We start from the raw sequence: 23,047 nt of genomic DNA, 5'->3' as shown, positions 1-23,047 counted from the left end.
TCTCGCCTGGGCATTCGTGAAATGGGAAACTATTTCAAATTTAATCGACGGAATTAATAAGATGATTTATTTACATATTGTTCGGACACGGTCGTGTTTGGCAGGAGTAGAACTTCTTGCTTGCAAGCCATTGTGTCATAGATAACAGTGAGATGCAGATGACCCATCATATAGCTCTTTGTTATGCAAGTCAAAGAGAGTAAAGCCATACTAGAAATAGTTTATAGCATGTTTCTAAATCACTCCTTTACACATTTTGACGCAATATTTGATAAAAGTTGCAGCAAAAATAGGTATGAAAAATAGAGAAAGGCAAAATACAATCAGACATAATATGCTGATTTCGCCTGTGATTCGTCTTTGATGCTTGTCTTTTTGTATTACGATTGTGACTTTTTATTCATGCATCCTTGTTTGCATGCTTATCTCTTTATCTGTAGGTCATAACAATGATCATTGGTCACAAGTCGTGCAACTGTACAATACTGCTCTTCCACGTTCTACACCCCTAATTAATGAGAAAACACTGCACGTATCAGTTTATCATTAAGAATTTCAGCATTTCACAACACCATAAAACTGATATGCAGTGAAAAGATAAGGTTCCACCCTCGAATGAACAGTGAAACGTTCATGGAAATAAACCACATGCCAAGTCCAAGTTGGCATAATCACTTCAGATACGGGTTCTCTGTTTGCATTGTTTCCATCAACTAATTACAGGATTTGCACCATGCCAAGCCAAGTGTTACTGCAACAAACAAACGAAGCGAGAAACATGCTTAGCAAAAGACTTCTGCCGGAGCAGACTGTTCATGTGTTCAAATTTTAGAAAAAAAACAGGTAATCTGGTGGACACTAGGACACATATTGAGTATTTTTGTCTCCGATTACGACATATTGGATGAAAGCCAGAAGATGAAATTCTTTCGCATACGATACGTCCCAAGCATCTGCCATGATATTGACCAACATATCGAAAATTGTGTGGCCATCGGCCAGAATCCCGCCCTTTACCTCCTTATTCTCATGCTTTGCGACAACCAAATGCGGAGGTTGGGATCTTTTGTTGCTGGTTTCAATATCGTGAGCCTGAAATACAAGTATTTTTCAAGAATTCAAACAATGCTGTGCACGATACCTGACAACATTTTTCAGTGACTAAAGAATTGATATTGGGGTTAGCTACACGGCTGGAAAACTATATCCTCGTGAAGCTGGATCATGTGGGCATCCCAAGTAATTTCCCAAGCATCTCAGTCTGGGCCATTGAATGTCAATGCAATATGCCCATTCATGTCCACTAATTCTGTTTTTTACATCATATATCGGAATTAAACTGCAAGTTGGATTCATCAAGTACCTGTTTTACTGACAATGCAGATACTGCGAACTTATTCTGCCACCCGAAACTTCCAATTGTACTTGCTGCAGTTTTATCTGTTCGTCATTCGTGCTGGACTGAAAGTATCGAATATAATTGAGAAGTTATTATCAATCAATTCCAAATCACAATATACTTGTAAGTACCCATCTACCGTAAATATCTTATCCAATGTATACATCATTCTTGTGTAATTCCATCTGATTTAATGAAATGTGGTTGGTACCATCAAGTTCCGAAATCTTCCCTTACCTTAAAGACAGAATACAGGCAAGGTTGCATAAAAGACACATAAACGAACTCCCCACATGATTCATACTGATGTGACACCATAATGAGTGATGCTCGAATACTCGTACCCTAATACTCTACTTAGAATTGAATTACTCAGGTACTCAAGCCCTAATATTAAAACGTACATGCCCTCACCAGTCTGATATCACCCAGAGTGTAGGCAACGTTTGAAGAATTTCACCTAGAGGAATCCCTTTCTTTGTTAGCTGAGACACGATTTTCTGCCTTCTGCGATCCGTGTTGACAAATTCATTTTGCAGCTGACGAGAAGCCTCTTCAACAGTTACATTGAATCCACCTAAATGAGTAAATATTAGTACTGAGACATTACTTAAGATGGCTTGGTGCCACTGAAAACATCCCTGAAACTACCAGCCGGAAACAGGAGGATGTTTGAGAAGTCGCTCTTAATTTCTGAGACAATTTCCTGTTAATCTTACGCTAGAAAAAATGAGAAGACCAGTGCAAATGAATTTAGACCAATGAGACTGTTTTACTTTACCCAAAGGGGATGCTGCAAGGTAGATCCTAGGCGCGGATACTTTTCCACAAGTGACTTCCCACACTTTTGATATGCTGACTTGTTGGGGATGTGATTGGCACACCGCTCCACCACAACGTTCATAAGCTGTGCGTGACTTGAGCGCTCGTCAAACTTTAAAGCTGAATTCCGGCAAGGGCATCGGAGCATCGAGGTGCTTGGCAATACATGACGGCTGCAATATTGATGAAATGAGTTGGTATCCTGCTAGAATTACCGTAATCTTCCATGTATAGTATGACCCATGTATAATACGCACCCTTAAAATACCATGTAAATTCTGCGGAAAAGCCTGTAACAAGTATCGTACAGACCTTGCATTCGCGGTACATAAATAGTACATGCGTAATTGCCGATTATACAAGATTCTCACATTGACAGCGATGGTTATGCTTTAGTATTTGATATCATTCTGTTTTGTGATGTCACTTTCGAGCAATCATGACATAACGATCGCTAATCATTATACACTAGAACGGCATTTTCTCTAAGCCATTGCCGACAGCAGCCAAAGCCTGCGAGGCATATGACGTGGTAGTTCGCGCCAGCGAGGTTATCCCGGTGTGTTTTCCGGTACAACCCCGATTCCCCCCTAAAAATTTCAAAATTCCCCGTAATGGGGGAATTCCCCCTGGTTGGGAACCACCGTGCTAATTGGCAGCGTGTAACACTGATAATACAAATTACTGGGAACGGTGGCTGAACGTGATGCGCAATTGAAAACAAACATGAAGAGAGGTGTGATTTCAAGTGTTATTTCGAGGGAGATTTTTTCAAGGCTCGTTGTACCCATGCATAATGCGCACCCACGGTTTTAAGACAAAAAATTGGTAAGATTATGCGCATTATGCATGGAAAATTACAACATACGGATATTTACCATATCATCCACAAGGAGATCTGACTCAGTTGATCCGAGGCAGACAGTTTAGCTCAATTCATTGCAAAATTATACCAAGCACTTACCAGCATAGGTGTTCTTGAGATGCTAAATCCCGACGGCTCTACAGGCAGGGCGGTATCTAAATCCTCATTGACTGACGGGTGGCGGATATAACGGCAGGGTGGCATCATACTCAGCAATTGAGGCTGATTCATCGAATGGATGGTCTCATCCTTTATTTGTTGATAACTTCTTCCATACTATACCAGGTCATACCAATTACCAACGTTGAATATTTGCCAAAGGTCTTTATCACCAAGATTGGATAAAAGAAAAGAAACAATTTCAAACATAACATCAGTAGGTACGACTGATAATCTACATCGTTACAAACACCACACGTGCCCAACATGCCTCGTCATTACAAACTGCTGGCCATCAATAATATGACTGATTTGAGGCCACGGAAATTCATGACCAGAAATGCAGTGCAACCCGCTGATATCGCAATGTGTAATTGCAAATGAATTCATCGTGAAATTGAAATTACAAACATCCAGTTTATGGTAGTTGCAAAATAATTGATTATTTACATACAACAGTTCATCAACACAAATAAATTCTGGTAAGCCATCATCTTTGAACCTTTTAACAAGGATATCTCCAACTTTGTAAGCGATATTTTTGTGAGAAACTCTTTTAGCAGTAACACAGTATGTATCTGGTTGGAAGTTGCCAAATCTCAATAGATCTGGATAATCTGCGACTCGTACATCGGTTTTCTCGTCAAGAACGGTTTCGTCTTTCAAAAAATCGGTCTTTCTCACGCCTTTGTCATCAATCATTTTCAGGCACATCCAGTTTTGATGATGAAAACTTAGACTCAATGGTAAATTTTTGAAATTGAACCATTTTTTTTGTTTGAAAAACCCGTTCTTCGCAGCATATCTCATGCATGAGTGAAATCCAAGTGGCCCAAATTGTAATAATTGATATGGAAGATGCACAAGGTAATGCATTTCGGGTGTAAACGACAAACTCGGATACAATCGCTTGAATTCTTCGTGGTGAATAGCTATCAAGCAAGTGAGATCATATGCTCCGGTCGCTGAACTGATGAATGAAAATGAAAGCTGCACAATTTTAAGCAGCCTAACCAAATTCATCCAACGTTCATTGTTGTCATTCATAGACGGGCCAATTACGAATGGGAGTGTCTGCAATAGCACGAGCATATTCGCGCCAGTCTGCGGCAGAATTGAGGTTGGGTGCAAATGCTTTCTTTCAATTATTTGTGGCTTATCTTCTGACAAGCTCTCGCTGTACTCGAAATTTTGTAATTGATGGTTCAAACGGGATAACGATAATTTCTCAACATCTATTTGATGTAATAAAAATGCCTTCATTTCCGTCTTCAGAATACCTTCTAAAATTACGTGCCTTGGGTCCTGTAGTACTCCCTTGGTGACATCAAAATGCGGAATATCACTAAGAAAAGTTGCATTATGTATCCCAAATTGCTGAGACAGTGCAGACCGTTCAGCATCTGTAGCACAGCATCTCAAGGCTTCCAATTGCTCATCATGCTGCTCTTTCGAGCGAATCTGACAGGTCTCGTGTGCATCATAACGAGCAAGTTCCTGCTTGTGAACGTTGCAAGTCCGACAAGGTTTATCAGCCCCGCCAACGCCTTCTTTGAATCCAGCTAACTGCTGCACGGCGGTAGTGTTAGCAGTACAGTACAACAAGAAACCGTGAATAACCTGCTTGGACCCGTTAATAGTGAGATTCACGCCTTTCGATAACATTTTCATCGCATTTGCAAAATCTTTTAAAATAGCATTGTGTCCAGAAAATTCTTCCAGGTCAACAGATTTTGCAATGCAAAGTAATTGTATGCTTTCTGGTTTGCTCCGGCAGTGGTTGGGGATATTCAACAAGGACCAATAATAAGCAGTAATTTTATGTTTGTTGCGGTGTGTTCCAACTTCAAAGTCCTCAGAATATAGCGAAAACAAGAGGCAATCAGGATGACTAACAATGCCTTCATGCGTTTTCAAATATTCACCCTGCCAAACATCTTTCACGACAGAAAACCTATGATCGACAACATACGGGGAGATGCGAACAATTTGTGTACCATTCAGTACTTCTGCTAATTGTTGCAGGAAAGGCACAAAGTATCCAGTGGCTGGTTTTTGCACAATCTGATAACTTTTACCATGTTTCCTCTTAGTAGTGCGAAAACCTAGCACCACTTTTTCCGGTTCCACCAAATTGAAATGATCCCGGTAGAACTTTAGCCGGTTTTCTTTACTTTCCAAGCAAGAAAAAATTTCAGGATTGGGAAGAGTCGTCTCTCCAATGGAGACATTTGGAAAACTTGCCATGCTAATTGATGTCATCTTTAGCATGGCGGCATTTGAAGCTAAAATATCTTCCGCCCCAGCATCAGATAGTTCATGGTTGGTTTTTAGTCTGAGTAGAAGTGCAGCCTGTGGCAATACTATCGCCATGGGTGAAGACTCGACAGGACTTCCAACGACCTGTGATGTTGTATCACATTCCATGACCTCTGATGAGCTATTTCCAGTCGTAGCTTCATCGAATATATCACGCAAATTTGATTCAGTTCGACTCTTATGACGTCTCCGACGATGATTTTTGAACTGATGATGATTGTGAAACTTGGTTCCACAGAGCTTGCATGTATAAATCAGACCCGGATGGTCCTTGTGGCGTTTCAGGATATGTTTTGTTAACCGATCTGAACTGCCAACGAAAGGGCACAGCCAGCACGACTGTTCGTTGGACATTTATTCGAAGATCTTCACACTAATATAATTACTTCTAGACAAGATGTAAAGAAAACCATTCTAGTTCACAATTCGTACATGTACAGCATGCATTCACAATTCACATTCACTACCCTCCACGAGAGGGTAACCCTAAAAGGAGGTAACGCGGAAACTGCGGAAATGGCCCCTAAAACGCGGAAACTGCGGAAAATCTCGATTCCTAAAGCGCTGAAACAGAGGAAAACGTGGAACAGTCGGTCATTGACCTCTATAGATCAGAAAGTAGGCACTAAAACGAGGAAACAGCGAAAAGGCGGAACGCTTTTCCCACCGCTGCAGAAGGTGCTGTCACAGTTATCCCATTTCGATTTGTTTTGTAAGGCGTTTTCGGAAAATGAGTCGGCAAGATTGGAATATTGCACACCCCTTTTTGCTATTAATTGCCATTGTTGGGGAACAGCATCTTGTATTGTTTCAGGCAAGTCACTTGGTAATGCAGCCGCTGACGAGGCTGCTGCCAATTGACTGCCAAGTCGTCTACCCAGACGCGGCAAACTCCCGATTGAAGAAGGTCCCAGCGGTAAGGGCAAATCATTCGCCACGCAATACGCATTGGCAATGACATGGATGCCACAGTCGAATGTGTTAACTTGTTGGTATGGACGTCCATGCACAGCGCAAACTGCCGGTTTTCGAGTTTGCAAGTCACATTCGCAAGCATAAAGCTGGTGATGACTATATTTTAAAGATGTTCCGGAATATATCCTCATAATTCCGACTTTTGGATATTTGGCAGTCCATAAGCGGTACAGTTTGACTGTTCAAGTTGACGGCAGCAAGTATATCCAGTGATTCTTGACAACTACGAGCAACAACTCTTTGTGTGTGAAATGAAATTCATGTTTTCTTCCGAATTTGAGTCTCCCGCAGTTTTCGAGATCTTATTTCCCACGGGGGCAGATTGTTCGTGTATGTATAATGGTCAGTGCGACCGAATGTTTGACCCTTAGATACTTTGAAAGTTCAGCTTTCACTTTGTACGACAGTCCTCTGGTGTTTATGGGACCTAATTCACCTTATACTCGAAATTTAGCGTGTTCCGTGTTCCGCAGTTTCTGCGTTTTCTAGATATTTTCCACCAGGCCATATTCAGCGTTTACAAGGTCAAGTGACCCGAAGTTTAACCATCAGATACCTCATAAGCTCAATTTCAATTTTCAACTATTACGACAGTTCTTTGTTATTTATGAGGCTTAATTCGCATCACACGAAAATTGGTGTCCCGCAATTTCGGTTTCAGACATTAGAGTTCCTTCTGTGAGATCTACAAATGTCAATGACCGACTCTCCCGTGTTCCGCTGTTTCCTCGCTTTAGTGCCTACTTTGTTATCTATAAAGGTCAATGACCGACTGTTCCGCGTTTTCCTCTGTTACAGCGATTTAGGAATCGAGGTTTCCCGCTTTGGCGCTTTTTAGGGGCCATTTCCGCGAGTTCCGCAGTTTCCGCGTTCCCTCCTTTTATAGGGTTACCCTCCACGAGACACATCGATTATAAGTGCTCACTTATATAGCTGTCCAGATTAGCATCGCTACATTCACTATAGTTAAGCAGATTTTCAAGTGTATACTGAAGAGCTAGCTAACAGGGCATATTGCTAAACCTGTATGCGCGAGCTGTATGCAGATCAGTGGTCTAATGAATCTCCTCGACTTACGATTCTGCCTCTGGCTGTGGGGTCAAGGAGATTCAACTTTATATCAGAGAACTGGCTAACAGGGTACCTTAATGCTAACGCTATTACTATTTACCGTACCTTCCAATTTCTGAATATCAATCAATCAACACCGCTACTCGCCTAAAAAGTTTCAAAATATGCCGCAGCGGGAATTCGATTCCCGCCATGGCGCTATCGTGATCGCGCGTCGCATCGCCAAAGAGCGAGGGAGGGTGAACTCTAAACGGCGGAACTAGCGGACGGCGGAACTTGCACCAGTAAACGGCGGACCAGGCGGAACTGCGGACCGATCGGACCACTGAACTATATAAACACTGTAGTGCGCTATTCGCGATATTTGCGTGATCAATTGGCCACCACCATGCTAACTTGATAGTTGCGCGGTAAGCTAATAGTAATCAAGGCTGAAGTGGACCGGGGTGAAATTCGCCCTCACAAATATATAAACTACTATGCACGAAGCAGCATGGATCCATGGTATCACCATTTTGCAATATCGACCATGACCCTGATATCTGAAAGGCCATAGACAGTATTTTCATGCAAGTGGATAACTGAGCCGGTTTACAACTAACACGAAATGACAATTTAAGGATGCCAGTTTGGGAGAATCTTAACATTGACATCAGCACCCCCCTATTCACAGACCCAGTATCGACTGCTGGATCGCTTCGTTTTATTGTAACCTTTCTTAAATCCAGCGTACATGGTTACATGCCATAGGCAAGCACATACAGCATTGGTCTGCACCCAAATCAGAAAAATGAATTAGGAAAACGAAGTGAATTTCAACGTCTACGTGACCAATTACATTTACTTTGACTTAATCGAAAAACTCCACTCAAATTGTAAGGCCACAGAGGTGACTTTCGGTCGCTGCCCAATCAATAATTAATGAGTTTACCTTCTTTAAAACATGAGCGAATGAAATTTTGATATCAGAACAGATAAAACAAAGATTTAACACACTATTAATACACTGAATCTCGACGTCTGGCCAGACGATGATTGGGCGAAGATCCGAGGATGAAGATTCTCTTTAAATTAAGCAGAAATAACATTTTCTATAATAGTGAAATAAAATTATTACCACCCAGTTTGAAATACGCAGAGGTGGTCAGTAACGAAGTACTTCTACTTTTTCGAAGTACTCAAGTAGTTTTCCTCTACTTCTGGCACTTACTCAAGTATATCTGATTTTCGCTTATTCTACTTCGTAATATTTTGTGATCTACTTACTTACTTTTCGCTATTTTCAGTTTGTCAAGTAGAAGTAGTTCAATCTTCCAATCAGGAAGATAGCCTGAGGAATTTCGGGGCTGTTTTCACGGAGTATCAACATTTAATTTTCATAAAAGTTTAGTAAAGCCCAGAATGTTCGTCGTGCTTCGCGCGCAGTGGATACGGAGTTACCAGTATGATTTCACGAAAGTATCGATGAATATAATTTAGGTAGCGGGTTGGCGTGATTCCGTTCACACAGGGATATCCAGAATTAGATATCCCTGCGTTCACACCACATTGTCGCCCTTCGCCCATACGAAATAATTCATCACAGTATATATGGCTCATCATATCGTTTGAAACTGATGTCTCGCAATCCATCATTTACCTGTCATATCGTAATCTAGCATGTCCAATGTCCATGGGACGTCCTAACCTGGAAAAGTGGACTCTGACTTTTTTGTTAGTTTTATAGTGCTGTTTAAGCATACCCCCTTTGGAACTTTCCTGACTAAAGACATGAAATACATATTCCGCTTTTAGAAATAAATAGTAGTTATATTCAAATTTCAATCCTAGTATCATATACTTTGAGTTCTAATTAATATCAGTTCTTTTGTCTGGATAACATGTTGAATGTTGAAGTAGTAATGCCTTTAATAAAGATACACAATATGGCATTTTACGGTCCATCATATTTTATTAACGTTTACTAATCGCGCAAAGTGTTTACACCGTATCCTATACAACTTCTCCGTATTGCTCCTCGACTAAACTACGGACCTTATTATATGGGGGATGGCGCCATACCATGCTATTTTCTAAAACGTGCTGTTCGAGAAAACAGAGGATAAGTATCGCTTTTCCATAATAATACTATCATTTTCATCCTATGATGTGGACGAAAGCTTATGCTATCGAAAATTGGATACCTGCTGGTATGCATCAATATGAATCAAGCTCGTCAGTCGTCACCTTTCGCATAGCTCAATTTGCACCTTTTTACAATCCATGTGAACGAATTAGGATCGTTTTCACAACTACTTACTTACTTGAGTACTTTTAAAGTCAATAAATTCTACTTCTACTTCAGGTAGTTTTAGGTTGCTTATGGAAGAATTACTTCTACTCGTACTTGAGTAGATTTTTCGTCGCTACTTCTACTTCTACTTGAGTAGCTTTCTTGACTACTTCGACCACCTCTGGAAATACGACAATATATACAAGTACTACACGCACTATTCACATATCAAGTCATGACTCCTGGAACACAGCGGAAGGGGTCAACATCTTAGGATGAAGATTCTCGTCAAATTGTGACATATGATCCATAGTGAAATAAATATTCAGCACCCCAATTTGAAATCAGAAAATATATACAAGTACCACACACACTATTCACATACCAAGTCTTGACTCCTGGCACAGAGTGAAAGGGGTCAACATCCTAGGATGAAGATTCTCGTCAAATTGTAACATGTGTGGAAACCCGAGGTTTCCAGAATGTTCGGTATTTTCCGTTTGGAATATTGTTTCGCGTGATTTGATATGGCTGGAGCCTGGAGATCGCGTGTTGAGTTGGTGGAGGAGGGAATGAGAGTTGGCTGAGAGCGCGGCTTAGGATGGATGCGAGTGAATATGTCTCTGCGTTTGGTAGCGTGAAGTATTTGTAGTTGGGGGCTGCAGCGTGAAGTATTCGTAGTTGGGAGCAGCAGCGTGAAGTAGTGGTGGTATTAGGCAGTTGGGGCGTGAAGTACTAGGTAGTTGGTCTTGTATTTGCGGGCTTGAGTTGGATGTACCGGTCGGAGTCTCTGCGCGGATAGTTGGCTGGGGCACGGCCTAGTCACTGACGGTGCTGCACGAGCACCTAGGGAGTGATGTTGCCCCGTTGGTAGTTCGTACTCGCTTGTAGATGTTAAGGCTTCTGCTGGGCTAGGTTTAGGCTGATGGGTATGTGTGCGTGAGGCTTGTCTGGAGTTTTGTTACAGTTTCCTGTGTGCTTGTGTGTATCGTATATGAGTTGTATAGATCGTCTGGGTTCCGTTATATGTGTCCGTGAGCATCGTTATTATGAGTTTCTTGTGTCGTATTAATATAATCTTATAACCGCATAGACTTGTGGCGATGTCGGTTGTGCCGTGATTGAAAGTGTCATTTGAGCAGGCGGCAGTTGCAAAGAGACGAGGTCGCGAGCCCAGTAACACACCCGCGTTCCCGTTATTGCTACTGGTAAACGCCGTAACGGGGTCGCTACACATGATCTATAGTGGGATAAATACTTAGAGCCCCAATTTGAAATCAGACAATATATACAAGTACCCCACACACTATATTCACATACCTAGTCATTGCTCAGTGTATGTCCTGATGAACACAGCTCTAACCAGCCACTTGAAAATGCTGTTAAATTTCTGCTCAAGAGTTTAACTGAGAACTTCAATAAATCTCTATTGCATTCCATCCTCAAAATACTGTACAACACCAGAAACAAAATATGAAATGATCCTCATCGCTGCAGCGTACCCCTTCGCTTTGAGGTCATATAAAACTGTATTTCGTTGGTCCTCCCGTCCAATAACATCTTCCAGGTGTCATTGAGTAGTAATATGAAAGCAATAGTAGATCTAATCATGCGGCTTCTATGCTGCAGAAATTCTGTGAGAAGAACAGCCCAGAAGTTTTAAATAGCATGTTGACACACGAAAATAAAGATCGAATGTCGAAATTGCATTCAAAAAAATATCCACATGTATAAATATACATGATAAGAATAAATACACATTGAATAAAAACAAAGACTAAAAAAATATACGCCACGACTTAGCAGTGTCCAAAGCTTGCTAGACCAAGTCATGATAGCAGTCTCCATTGAAATGCAAAAATAGGCCTACACTGGCATTGTTCTGAACAAGGTTAACATTGTAACCGTGCGATACGGCTGATCTCATCTGTACCTTTACGTACCAATTTATCGCCTTACTACCGTAAGCATCGAATTTTGCGAGTTGATGAACTATATCGCTTCGAAGTATCAAAAGTTGTTCACAAATATTTTTCCAATAGTCTGCCTACTGTGTTTGATGACTTTTTCATACCTGCTAGACATATCCATTCCCATTACACGAGATCCTCGTCTAAAGGAAACATCTACTTACCCCCACCCAATAGCAACCTAACTAAGAGATCTATCGACTACTCGGGACCTATCATCTGGAATGCATTACCACCACATATCCGTGAATTGCCTTATAATAGATTCAAAAAAGCCCAACTTGATCCCCTCTTGTCGTTACACTAACACTGTTGCCCTACCTCGCCCAGGCATTGCTTCATTGATCATTTGCCACCATTGTTTTATTTTTTCTCTATTTTCCTTCAACTAAACATTTCTTTACAGCCAGACTGTTCAGAGTCAAGTGTACCTGTTTGATGCTGGTGTGATCAGACTAGATGACCTTCACGGTCTTATCGATCATTCCTATCTAATACCGAATACTGTGCACGCATATTTTCTGTACCACCATCACTGCCGTTTGTTATGTATTTTGGTTCGATGAAAATAAAGACTCTCTCTCTCTCTCTTATATAAACTAGGTAAGAATTTATAACAAGTCGACCAAATCTCATTGGAAAGGTAATAACTGTGCTGAGCAAGGCTCGAGGCTAGTGTACTGTTTCTTAGGAGTAGCAGTGAAGAGAAAAAGGAAGCAACAAGTATAGAGCTTTTGTATTTCGATGATCAACTTACTGGCGTATAAGAGATCTATAGGAATAATATCTAGTAATTGCTGGCTACTATCAATCCATGTGACAAGCGTATGGTAGGTCGAATACCAAGGCTGATCTGAGGTGAACAAAACAGGCAGAGAAGGCACTGACATGGCAAACTTCAAGATGATTCGTGCCTGACGTTTATTACGGTACTGAATAGCTCTCCAAATTAGCAAGATGCGTCTCAATAACTGACACAGAATTGTAATGGTGCCAGGTGCCACAAATACTATACTCAACGAATGAACACAGCATGGAAGTGCAAAACCTACAAGAGTAATTAGATACATCAAGGCACATAATTGTATAATTTTTACAAATAAGATGGCATGCATCGAATTAGTACCGAGCAAGTCACATGACACCATATAGGCATATACCAATTCATTGTCATTTGGAAGATTTCATGAAAACAATTCATTGAACTCTATGTCCAAACATTCAATATGTTCCTTCTGGTTATCAACTGCATCGATACTGCCGATCGTTGGGTAAATATTATAATTCGCCGGTCTCTATTTGAAAGAACTCGTATCTTTCAATTACACAGGACTGAAAAATTGTCAAAATGTATTGAATTAGAATTCTCAATCTAAATTTTTCTTGATGGATCATAATTTGAGCGTAAATGATAAATTGTGATGCACTGATCAAAGAGAGTCATTTGAAGAGTCAAAGGAAATAGATGCGTTGTCAAGGAGCTAAGTTGAAACAAATTTTTGCATGGATAACTGGATTGAGAGTTTGGCAAAGAGACAGACTTATCCCAAAATATCCACAACCGAAAATACCACATGCATGGAAACAATGCTGAAGCGAAATCCAGTAAATTAACTAGTTTAGTCACGAAATAGAAGTCTGATCACTGATCATAATGCATTTGGAGCAAAATGTGAGTCATTCTAAAATGTTCAAGCATCACTGAATTTTTCAGTCAGTAAAATTTGCATGTCAGCCAACTCGAGATCAATGAAATCGTCGAGCCATTAAGAATCTTCTTCGGATACTACATAGTCCACCTCACCTATACTTAACCTTGTTCTGTGAGATTTGAAAAGAGCATAGCAACCATGACCTAAATAAATTATCGCTACAATGAGAAAATATCCACTGTATATGATAAACTGGTCAGCTACATCAAGACCTAGCACCGCATCGTCGACTATTATCAGCGTCAAAATTGAATTCAGAACCACAGCTAAAAAAGTGTTCATGCCAGATACTAATGCATATCTTTCCGTGGACATACCGACAGCAATTTGAAACTGCGCTATTGTAATGACGAAATTATACAGAGTTATAAACCCAACGTAAGCAATGTAACAAACCCATATCTCACTAGTTGTAGCCATGAAAAACAAAAGAACGGCTTCCGCTAAAGACCCGACCCCCAAGAAGATTTCTCCCCAGCGAGACCAATTCAAGGTCAAATAACCTACGGCAAATGCAGCCACTGCGCCGAGAATCTGCGCTGTGGCCTCAACCGCACCATTAAAGGCTTCCTCTTCTTGGCCGTAGCTAGGACGGATAGCCTCCCACAAGCTTTGAATGTAATTCACAACCAGAACCCATCCACAAGTGGACAGCGCCCACCAAACAGACCACCGTAATAAAGACAAGTTTGAGTAACATAGTTTCAAGTCTTTCCATAAGTTTATCAGCACAATTTTCCAACGACTTTTCAATGAAGGTTTTGATGTTAAGGGCATCGTGCTATCTTCAAGTGGTGGTTCTACAATCTCTTCTTCCGGGACTTTACCTGATGCTTTGATAGAAGTAATATTATCAGATATTCGTGAATCGCGGCTGTTTTTTGACGAATGACGGATATCATCAGTTCCTCTCTCAACTGAAGACGCATTATTATCGGAGTCACGATAAAAATATAGGCTGCGCTTGGGAAATGGCAAAAATATGGATAGTATGAATCCAATTGACACATTGAAAAGTGAAATATAATTAAGATAAATATAATCCAAATTTGCCACTGATACAAGAATTTGTGACATCGCAGATCCGATAAACAGTCCGAGTTGAGTTGAAGTACGAACGTACGAAGTTGATTTCTGATATTGGTCATGATCCACAACACTGTAGATGTACGAGTAGTAGCCAATTTCCGCAGCAGTAGCCAAGCCATAAAATACCTGCATCAATTGCATCAACGGAACTCCAGTGGCAGTTACCAGCAGAACCCAACAACCGATATATCCAACTCCTTGTAGCATGATGATTGGTTTGTATCGTAGAAAGTCAGTAAGCAAAAATATCGGGACCAAAAAGGCAGTGTATGAATACGACCATACCGGATAGATTTGATTGACGACCTCTTCTTCAGTCAAGTTTTTATCTTCTCCCATTAAGAACGGGGTGACGTATGGCTCAGAAGGCTTGATGTATGTGAAGAATCCATACAAGCAGATCAGCACAATAGGCTTGCACAATACGTTGTCATTGCAAGATGCCATCGATACAGACTAATGAAACATGCTGTCTCGAGAACACTATGAAATGCGTTAGGGTTTGGCGAACATTAAACTTCCGGTTTTCAAAGTATGGGTAACGAAGGGTGAAAACTTGGGTCGCAACCGCACCAGTGCAGTCGTTCACGCAGTGCTTGAAAAACATTTTCCAATTGGCGCCCGCTGGACATGAAATAGGTTACAGTGCCTTACTTGCAGGCCGAAGTCGCTTTGACTCCTATGTCTGCCGCGCATTTAACGCAAATTTGTGGCGTTTTGAATTGATAAACTCAGTTGAACTTTCTCGAACGGAATACGAGAAAACGCCGGACCGCAAGTGCCGAACAGCATATATCGCCGGCCATGCGACAGTCGTCAAGAATGTCCGGTGTCCACATTCAAGTCGAAACACACTAAATGAATACTAGTCAGCCCTCAAGATTACCGGACCACGAACTAACATATCGATCTCGCCTTCCGTCACATGTCACCTCATTTTGTCGCTTGCCTTTTGTATTATCTGCTGTTACTTTTCATTCAGTGTGAAATGCAGGCGATGTAAAGAGGTGCCATGCACACTGAATGAAAAGTAACAGCAGATATTATCATCATCATCATTGGTTTATTAGCAATTTTATCAGTTCAATACACCACAAAAATGCGATACAATGAAAGAAAGGAAGATGTCGAAGCGACTAGGTTGTCTATGGAATCTGACACCCACCTTGGCCTAGGCGATGTAAAGAGGAGGCATGCACACTGAATGAAGGTAAAGAAGATAGTATAGAAAAAGAATGCGACAAGAAACAGGGCGGCATGTCATGGGAAGCGAGATCGATAGGTCAGTCGTGGTCTGGTAATCTTGAGGATGGACTGTATTTATTTAGTAGTAATTGCTTGTATTTCGACTTGAATGTGGACATGCTCGTCGACTGTCGGATGGCCGGCGGGATACTGTTCCATACATCAGGTAAGCGACAAAAAGGTTGCATGTGACGGAAAGCGAGATCGATATGCCTATGCCCAGGTGGGTGTCTGATTTCAAAGACTGCTAAATCGTTTCGACACGTTCCTATCTTCTCATTGTATCGCAACCTTGCGTTGTATCGAACTGATAAAATTGTTAATAAACTGAATCTAAACGCGCCTATCTTCCCTCTATCACCTTGAGAATGCTAAATAGATTCACCACTGACATGTGGGTGACACGCCTACCACACACCCCTATTCTGATCGCGACTTACAAAATCTCCGACATTTTTGATGCGATATTATTGAACTGCTAATAGACACCTATTAATAGATATCCATTTTCACCCCGGAATCTAAAGCGCGTGCGACCAGTCGCGGAGCATTTTCCATTGATTCTCCATTAGGTTCTACTGAATGAATTCTAGTCTGCGCTTTGAGATTACCGGACCACGATAGGGCATATCGATCTCGCCTATACACTCGACACATGCAGCTTCAATTTCATTGGTTGCACTTTTTGTGTATTTTATTGAAAGTCGTGCAACTACACTGTTCTTTAACGACACAGCTTGCAATCCCCGATCCCATAATTGTCGAGAGATGATGCTTAAAATATTGACGATGCCTCATTGCAGCGTCCTAGTTTCGGTGCAACTCGTTCGTATTAGTATAAGCTAATATATCCGAATTGTTATTGCCCGAGGCTTAACCTTATGACAGGAAATATCGACACACATTTGTTGTTGCTTCGCTTAAGGACTGTGATAAATGCAAAAAAAAGACATGAGCAATATATGTTGCGAATAGCAGCAAATGCCCAATTGCCCATTTAGCAGGCGAAGACTTTAGGCCAGACAGTTTAAAACTTTGTTAATCATGGCCACATTTCGACTAGCCCACTATGCCAGCGGTTGCCAATCCGCGGGGAATCGATGCCCCTGTAAAAAAATTACACGCAGTATTGTACTCCAAACCGGCGCACAGGCTGCGAACAGCATTCGAAGGGCTAGTACAAATGACAAGCCATCTAATACACAGGCTCCCAGCATTTTTTACCGCATTGCTATATCTAGTATGCCGGAGCGCAACTGTGGAACAACATCTCAACTGCCACCAGACAATCGTCGAGTATTATGCCTGCATACCAGTCGAAATACAAGCAGCTTCTACTCTACTGAATGAATGCTAGAAAACGCTAGAAATTACCGAACCTCGATTTACCTTCTTAACTTTTCATTGCAACGCAATCTTGCTGTGCTTTTGAAAGCATAAAATTATTAACAATAAACTGAGTTCAGCTGCTCAAACTGATTAGTGATTATGCACTATCGTATACTTGCGCAAAACCTGGAATCCAACGAGTCAACACGGTCCATTTAAACCAGCTAAACTGACCAACGCGTATTTGAAGACTTGGCGAAACTGCTACATAAAATACAGTTGTCAGCAGTTGCAGAGCAAGCATTAGGCCTACAAACGCGACGTGGTCAAAACTTTATTGACAGCCAAGTATAAGGAAAATGCACTGGGTAATGTTGGAAATATTACAGGATTTAAACGAATACATAATTGAAAAGATACTCTATCTAGACTAGCGGCCCTCAAAAATTATCCATTGTCAGAGTCGCAAAATCAATTATCGAAGGATTTGCAAGCATCGAGAACCACTGATCTAGACTTGAAATGCTGAAAAGCCATGGCTATAATGTACATGCCGCAAAACACCAAGGACAAAAATACAAAGTGCTATATCCTACATAATGAAAGAGCCTGCAAAGTTATCTGTATTTATTACACGGGTTCAGTTCAGTCTAGGCAGATGTGGTCAAAGCAGGATTGTGATTGTGACCAAGTCACGTGGTTCCAAGCCACAAGTGTAATAAACGAAATATCAATATCAATAGTGTGATAACTTTACTATTCCTCGAAATTACAATGAAATGTCGGCCTTGGCCGTCAGAGTCTCGAGCCATACGACTTGGCCTGAGTCAAGTCAAGTCAATACAAAGCAGCAGTCTCAAATCATAACCACAGTTCTACTTGGTACAAGTAAGAGTAGTGATTTCCAAGCGAGTAAAACTTGATTATTCTGGGCCTAGTTTAGGCTCAAAACTGAAATCCGTGAAGTAGAAGTAGTCTCAAATCATAATCACTTGAGTGAGTAGCGCAAGTAAGGAAAATGCTACTTGACTACTTCAAAAAGCATAAGCGATTCGTTAATGACCAAACAAGTCTATAACTGTTTCCATATTCAGAAATTTGAAAACCTATGGGGCTTAAAAATCAAAACAATGTGCCATAATATCAGTGCAGGACTAATTAGCGGTGAATAATGCTGATTTGACATCGAATCTTAAAAACATAAAAACACCGTACACTTTTTTAATAAGCTCAAAACATAAGTACAAAGAAACTTGAATTGGACAGAATAATTACGCATGAAGAATCGGTGGGATTGATAGATAAATTAACTTTGAAAATCGGAACTGTAAATAACCGCATGAAAGTGCAAATTACGAATCGCAGGTATGGACGAATTAGTTATTTCTCTATATGGAATTGGTTCAAGAGGGGCGTACAAGTACGACAGATATAAAAATCAGTGCTCAGAATGATTTGGTGCTGAAACATTCAACAGAAATAACGTACTGCTTTCTTAACTATAAGAGGATGTCAAAATCACTGAAAACTAGCCCCAAACAGTAGTTTCAAGTGACACGCTAAATATTCTCATTAATTCACGTACGTGCACCATAGATATTTGTCCTATGAGCAGGTGTGGTTTCATAAAGATTTAAAATTACATTTTTTAGTGATTATTATTAATGAAGATGTTAAACTAGAGAGATTGAAAATATTGACTATTTAGAAGGACTTTTTTACTGCAGAAGCGGATATTACAGTAAAAATCGATTAGTTCACAAAATTATTTGAATATACCACCAAATAAACCAAAAATATTCGGGTTCATTTCAATATCAATATACTATTCAATTGTAAATTGAAGTTCTGCACCTCAAACAGTATTTTAAATTACTTGAAGCAATTCCCAACATTAAAGTTTGACCACAAAACTGATTTGTGTGTGCAGGAGCAGCTCATGTTCTCATGTAGTAGCAGACATAAAACTAATCAAAATACAAATCGTCAGACTAGTTATTATAACAAAAGGTATATTCGAACACAAATTTACACGGTCACTTGGTAAGTAGGTTTATCGACAAAAATGACTTTTGAAGTTTAGAGAAAAATTGGATAACTGCATAGTTTTAATTACAGGTGCTAGATTGGAACATCAGTGGATAACACGCACTTGATTTTATCAGTGATAAGGGTTACAGTTATTAGGCGGAACGTGCAACACGGAATTATCAAGATAACATGATGCGATTAAAATATGTGATGTTGAAGAATAACTGCATATATTGAAGATAAAATGAAAAATAGCTAAAAATTATGTTTTAAATTATGTTGAAAAATTAAGTTTTTTAATCATAATTCTGGGATCACCCGCTGTCCAGGCTATTTTTGCGAATCCAAAATTTTCAAGTGCAATCACTCCGCTTCTACCAGGTGGAAATGAGCTAAAATTGGTAAGCATCGTTCTTTTGGACTTGACAATTTTATGGGGTTGACAGTGAAATTTGAACAAAAAAAATTCAAAATTTTCAAACCCCTGTCCCTCATATCTACCAGTTGAAATCGAGCCAAATTTGGTGTGCAGCACATTTTTACGCAACCTGACAATGTAATCAGTGAATCCCCCGTATCCGTGAAATAAAGTTATTTTTGAACTACCTTTTGGTCCAAGTATTACTTTATAGTCTCCAACAAGCAAAGAATTGGTTTCGTTAGTAAATTTTGGTAAGAAAAACTGGTGCATAATAATGACAACCTCATTTCCATTCAGGTAAATGAGAAACTGACCACTCTATTTACAGTTTAGTACCTATAGTCAATTATAATCAAATTCGTGACCATGCATAGTTTAATGCCATTTAGTTTGTCTACCGCGTGGCGGGGTTAATTAACGCAAATCAATGCAAAAATTTGAATTATTTACGATACATACTGGAGTGCTTGATCTCACTTGTTTAATTTCGGGGGTGGGCATAATGGAGTACCTGAGTGATCTGATTCTGAATCGAGCATTAGGCTTAGAGGTGAATATTCGAACATCACATATCATGACATCACAACAGTTTGCAAAATGTGGATAATTAAGTATGCGCTTTTTACGTGACCACAAATAATGCCATTCTACATCAAATTCAAGATGATTCGGTATTTGGTAAAATCATGTCTCACTATTCAACTCAAATCATGAGAATACTATATACTCGAATCATTGCGTCCAGCATTAGTTAATTTGTCGCAGTGCACTGCTTTGTATATATACTGTCTTCAAACACACACACTCTTTGAACAATATAAATAAGAAACGTTCACGACATGTAGCATTATCTAACCAGTCCGATAAGCTGCATCAAAACGCACTCGTCACAATTGTAGCAATTCAAACCCTGATGGATTTGATAGTCTTCAGGATGTCGGCAAAATGCGGTCGCGAGTTTTCCTCGTGCCTCCAACATTGCAGCATCACGTCGCTGTACATTCGGTCCGGGCAGCCTTGCGGGTTATCCATTCGTTCTCCTGTCAGATACGAGTAGAGGTTGGCAAAGTAATCACCGTCGGTACTGAAGTCGAAATGGAAGTGATGGCGTGAAATTCCATATAATTCTATATGAGCATGCGACATAATGAAAAATGACAGATCAGCATGCGACACTTTGGCATGTGGTTTCGCAACCCCAAAACTTACCCAAACCCCGAAATCAACACTGATATAGATTGGATCCCAAACCTAACCACAACTCAATAATCCTCAAGGGTGGCCAACCTTTTCGGCCAAAGGGCCACATGAGATTTGCAAACCATTGCGCGGGCCACTTGAATGTTCGATAAGAGCGAGCGAGCGAACCGAATTAGGTAATGGTAAAAACGGGACATATATTACCACGCATCAAATTCGATAACAAACATGTCATGAAAACTCTATGTACATGTCCTGGCTACGCAAAGCGCGAAATTTTTCAAAGTTAATGAATGAATCGGTCAATAACAATGTTAGCTGCATATATTGTAGGTGGCCTCTGTATACCGCTGGGCTCATTTGGCCAGGACATGATTAATCGGCGCTTATGCATACCAATATCGATGATTTAAGTGAACATGTGTTTATCATTTTGCGCAAAGGTTTCATCGATGACTATCTTTCTGCCAGTGCAGACGCGACGTCACATGTTGGACAACACGTTCTCTCATCATTGCGAATATATTTAGGCTCAATCCCGTAGATTTTAATTCTGATGATAGGGTAACAATGCTATAAAATCTAGAAATTGAGTGTCAATAAATCGCGCGAAATGGTAAGAAAAATATCAAGTCAAATAAATCTGGCACGACAAATTCTACTTTATGTTCATATACGAAGATCTACAAAAATGTGGATGGCCCCTGGCTACGCCAATGCGGCGGAACGGATATTTTAGTCAACATCATAAAGTTCGCCGTCAGGCTAATCAAATTGTCGGTTGGTCTTGCAAGTTCACAATAAATTACCTGGCTAATTTATTTTTTGATATTATAAATAATTTCGAAAATTACCTCACTGGGCCACTCAAAACCTTCTCGCGGGCCACATTTGGCCCCCGCCCCTGATCTAAACCTGGGCGTTGACATCTACCAGTTGGAATCAAGCAAAATTTGGCATGCAAGTGCACGGTGCAACGTTATTTTTGGGCAACCTAACCATTTAATCAGTGAATCCCCAGAATCAGGAAAAAAAATCAATTTTGATGGTCAACGAACTACTGACATTTTGAATGGTTCTACTTCTAGTTGCGGACTTTGAAAGGCCAGTAGTTCCAGTTCTAGTTTTGGGTTTTAAAAAGTGAGTAATTCTAGTTCTAATTGCGGACTTTGAAACGTGGGCAGTTCCATTTGCGGGTTTTAAAAAGTAAGCAGTTTTAGTTGCAGGTTAATAAAACAGTGAGTAGTTCTAGTTTTGACTTTGAAACGTTAAGTAGTTTTAATTATAGTTGTAGGTTTTAAAAAAGTAAGTGGTTTTAGTTGCGGCTTTTAAAATGTGAGTAGTCCTAGTTCTGGATTGTGAAAAATGAGTAGTACTAGGTTCAGTTGCGAGTTTTAGCTCTAGATCAGGGGTCACCAACGTGGTGCCCGCGAGGACCAAATTAGTAGCCCGCGGTCGCAGTAGCAAATATTCAAATGAGAGATTTGAAAGTCGAAGCGGAGAAGGGTTTCATATAAGGAGCAGTTTACTATGGGTCAGTCGACATGTGGAAGACCTCCTAATATAGTCGATGCAAAGAGATGCACAATAGTTATTAGACAGCTTTATTTCTGCGTCCTCACGGCAGCCAGTTCAGACAAGAAGGAAGCATGCATTGCAAGTGTCCATTTCACGTAGTCGGTGCTAGATACTTGGCGGCCCAAGAAATATCAGTACCATCACACAGCAACTAACAATCATTACACATACACCCCGAATGGGTGGGCTGTCACAGACATACCAACGCAGTTTTCGATCGGGGCGTTGCTCGTCTTCGCCCATGCAGACTTAACGGTAATCTAGTTAATATTCCCAAGTCTCGACTCGGAGAATGGTGCTTCGGCGCGCAGTGCGGCAACGCAACTGGGCCCGGAGAAGCTGGTGTGAGTCCCGGTGAGTGAGCGTTTCTGTTCTTGGTAAATGGCGGATACCCTGCCCCGTGCTCTGAATGTCCAAGTCAAGGAATCCAACTGAGCACGGATAACGACGGGAGTAACCGGTAGCCCGTCGCATTAATCAGTACCAAAGAAGTAGCTCCTGGTTTCAAAAAGGTTGGTGACCCCTGCTCTAGATGATCAATTTGGAAATCCAGCAGTTTCTAGAAGTCTGCAAAGAACATATGAAAATGC

General features: G+C 40.6%; 3 protein-coding genes and 1 long non-coding RNA gene across 12 annotated transcripts in view; all 4 read right to left on the bottom strand.

Annotated features, from left to right (window-relative positions):
- Positions 1–526: 526 nt before the first annotated feature.
- LOC145443058 (uncharacterized) lies at positions 527–7,852 on the bottom strand. 6 transcript variants are annotated; one of them, XM_080321055.1, is made up of 6 exons: positions 2,181–3,474; positions 2,043–2,119; positions 1,814–1,978; positions 1,521–1,636; positions 1,364–1,461; positions 527–1,092 (listed from the first exon to the last, which is right to left on the bottom strand). In XM_080321055.1, exons 1-4 carry the CDS (start codon positions 2,367–2,369, stop codon positions 1,633–1,635), a joined length of 435 nt encoding a protein of 144 aa, XP_080177181.1. In that variant the 5' UTR covers positions 2,370–3,474; the 3' UTR covers positions 527–1,092; positions 1,364–1,461; positions 1,521–1,632. The 6 variants fall into 6 exon arrangements, with proteins under 6 accessions (XP_080177181.1, XP_080177180.1, XP_080177182.1 ...); XM_080321054.1 differs by having other exon boundaries at positions 1,531–1,636; XM_080321056.1 differs by having other exon boundaries at positions 1,539–1,636.
- A 3,933-nt stretch (positions 7,853–11,785) lies between these two features.
- Positions 11,786–23,047, bottom strand: part of LOC145443110 (uncharacterized) — a 155,080-nt gene continuing 143,818 nt past the window's right edge. The window contains exon 3 of the long non-coding RNA XR_013916286.1: positions 11,786–11,956. This is a non-coding gene — a long non-coding RNA (uncharacterized LOC145443110). The remainder of the gene's footprint in view (positions 11,957–23,047) is intronic.
- On the bottom strand, positions 12,577–15,687 carry LOC145443067 (thiamine transporter 1-like). The gene has a single exon (XM_080321064.1). The coding sequence runs from the start codon at positions 15,098–15,100 to the stop codon at positions 13,619–13,621; it is 1,482 nt and encodes a 493-aa protein (XP_080177190.1). The 5' UTR covers positions 15,101–15,687; the 3' UTR covers positions 12,577–13,618.
- Positions 17,546–23,047, bottom strand: part of LOC145443057 (tyrosine-protein kinase Fer-like) — a 34,540-nt gene continuing 29,038 nt past the window's right edge. For all 4 annotated transcript variants that reach the window (XM_080321050.1, XM_080321048.1, XM_080321047.1 and 1 more), the window contains one exon: positions 17,546–20,719. In XM_080321050.1, the coding sequence (XP_080177176.1) occupies positions 20,583–20,719 (137 nt within the window). In that variant the 3' untranslated portion in view covers positions 17,546–20,582. The remainder of the gene's footprint in view (positions 20,720–23,047) is intronic.

Source organism: Botryllus schlosseri, chromosome 7, assembly GCF_051294905.1.
Source record: "Botryllus schlosseri isolate E-star chromosome 7, Bs_hap1, whole genome shotgun sequence".
Classification (NCBI taxonomy): Eukaryota; Metazoa; Chordata; class Ascidiacea; order Stolidobranchia; family Styelidae; genus Botryllus; species Botryllus schlosseri.
Note: the sequence above shows the minus strand (reverse complement) of the source record. Positions and strands in the feature narration are given on the sequence as shown.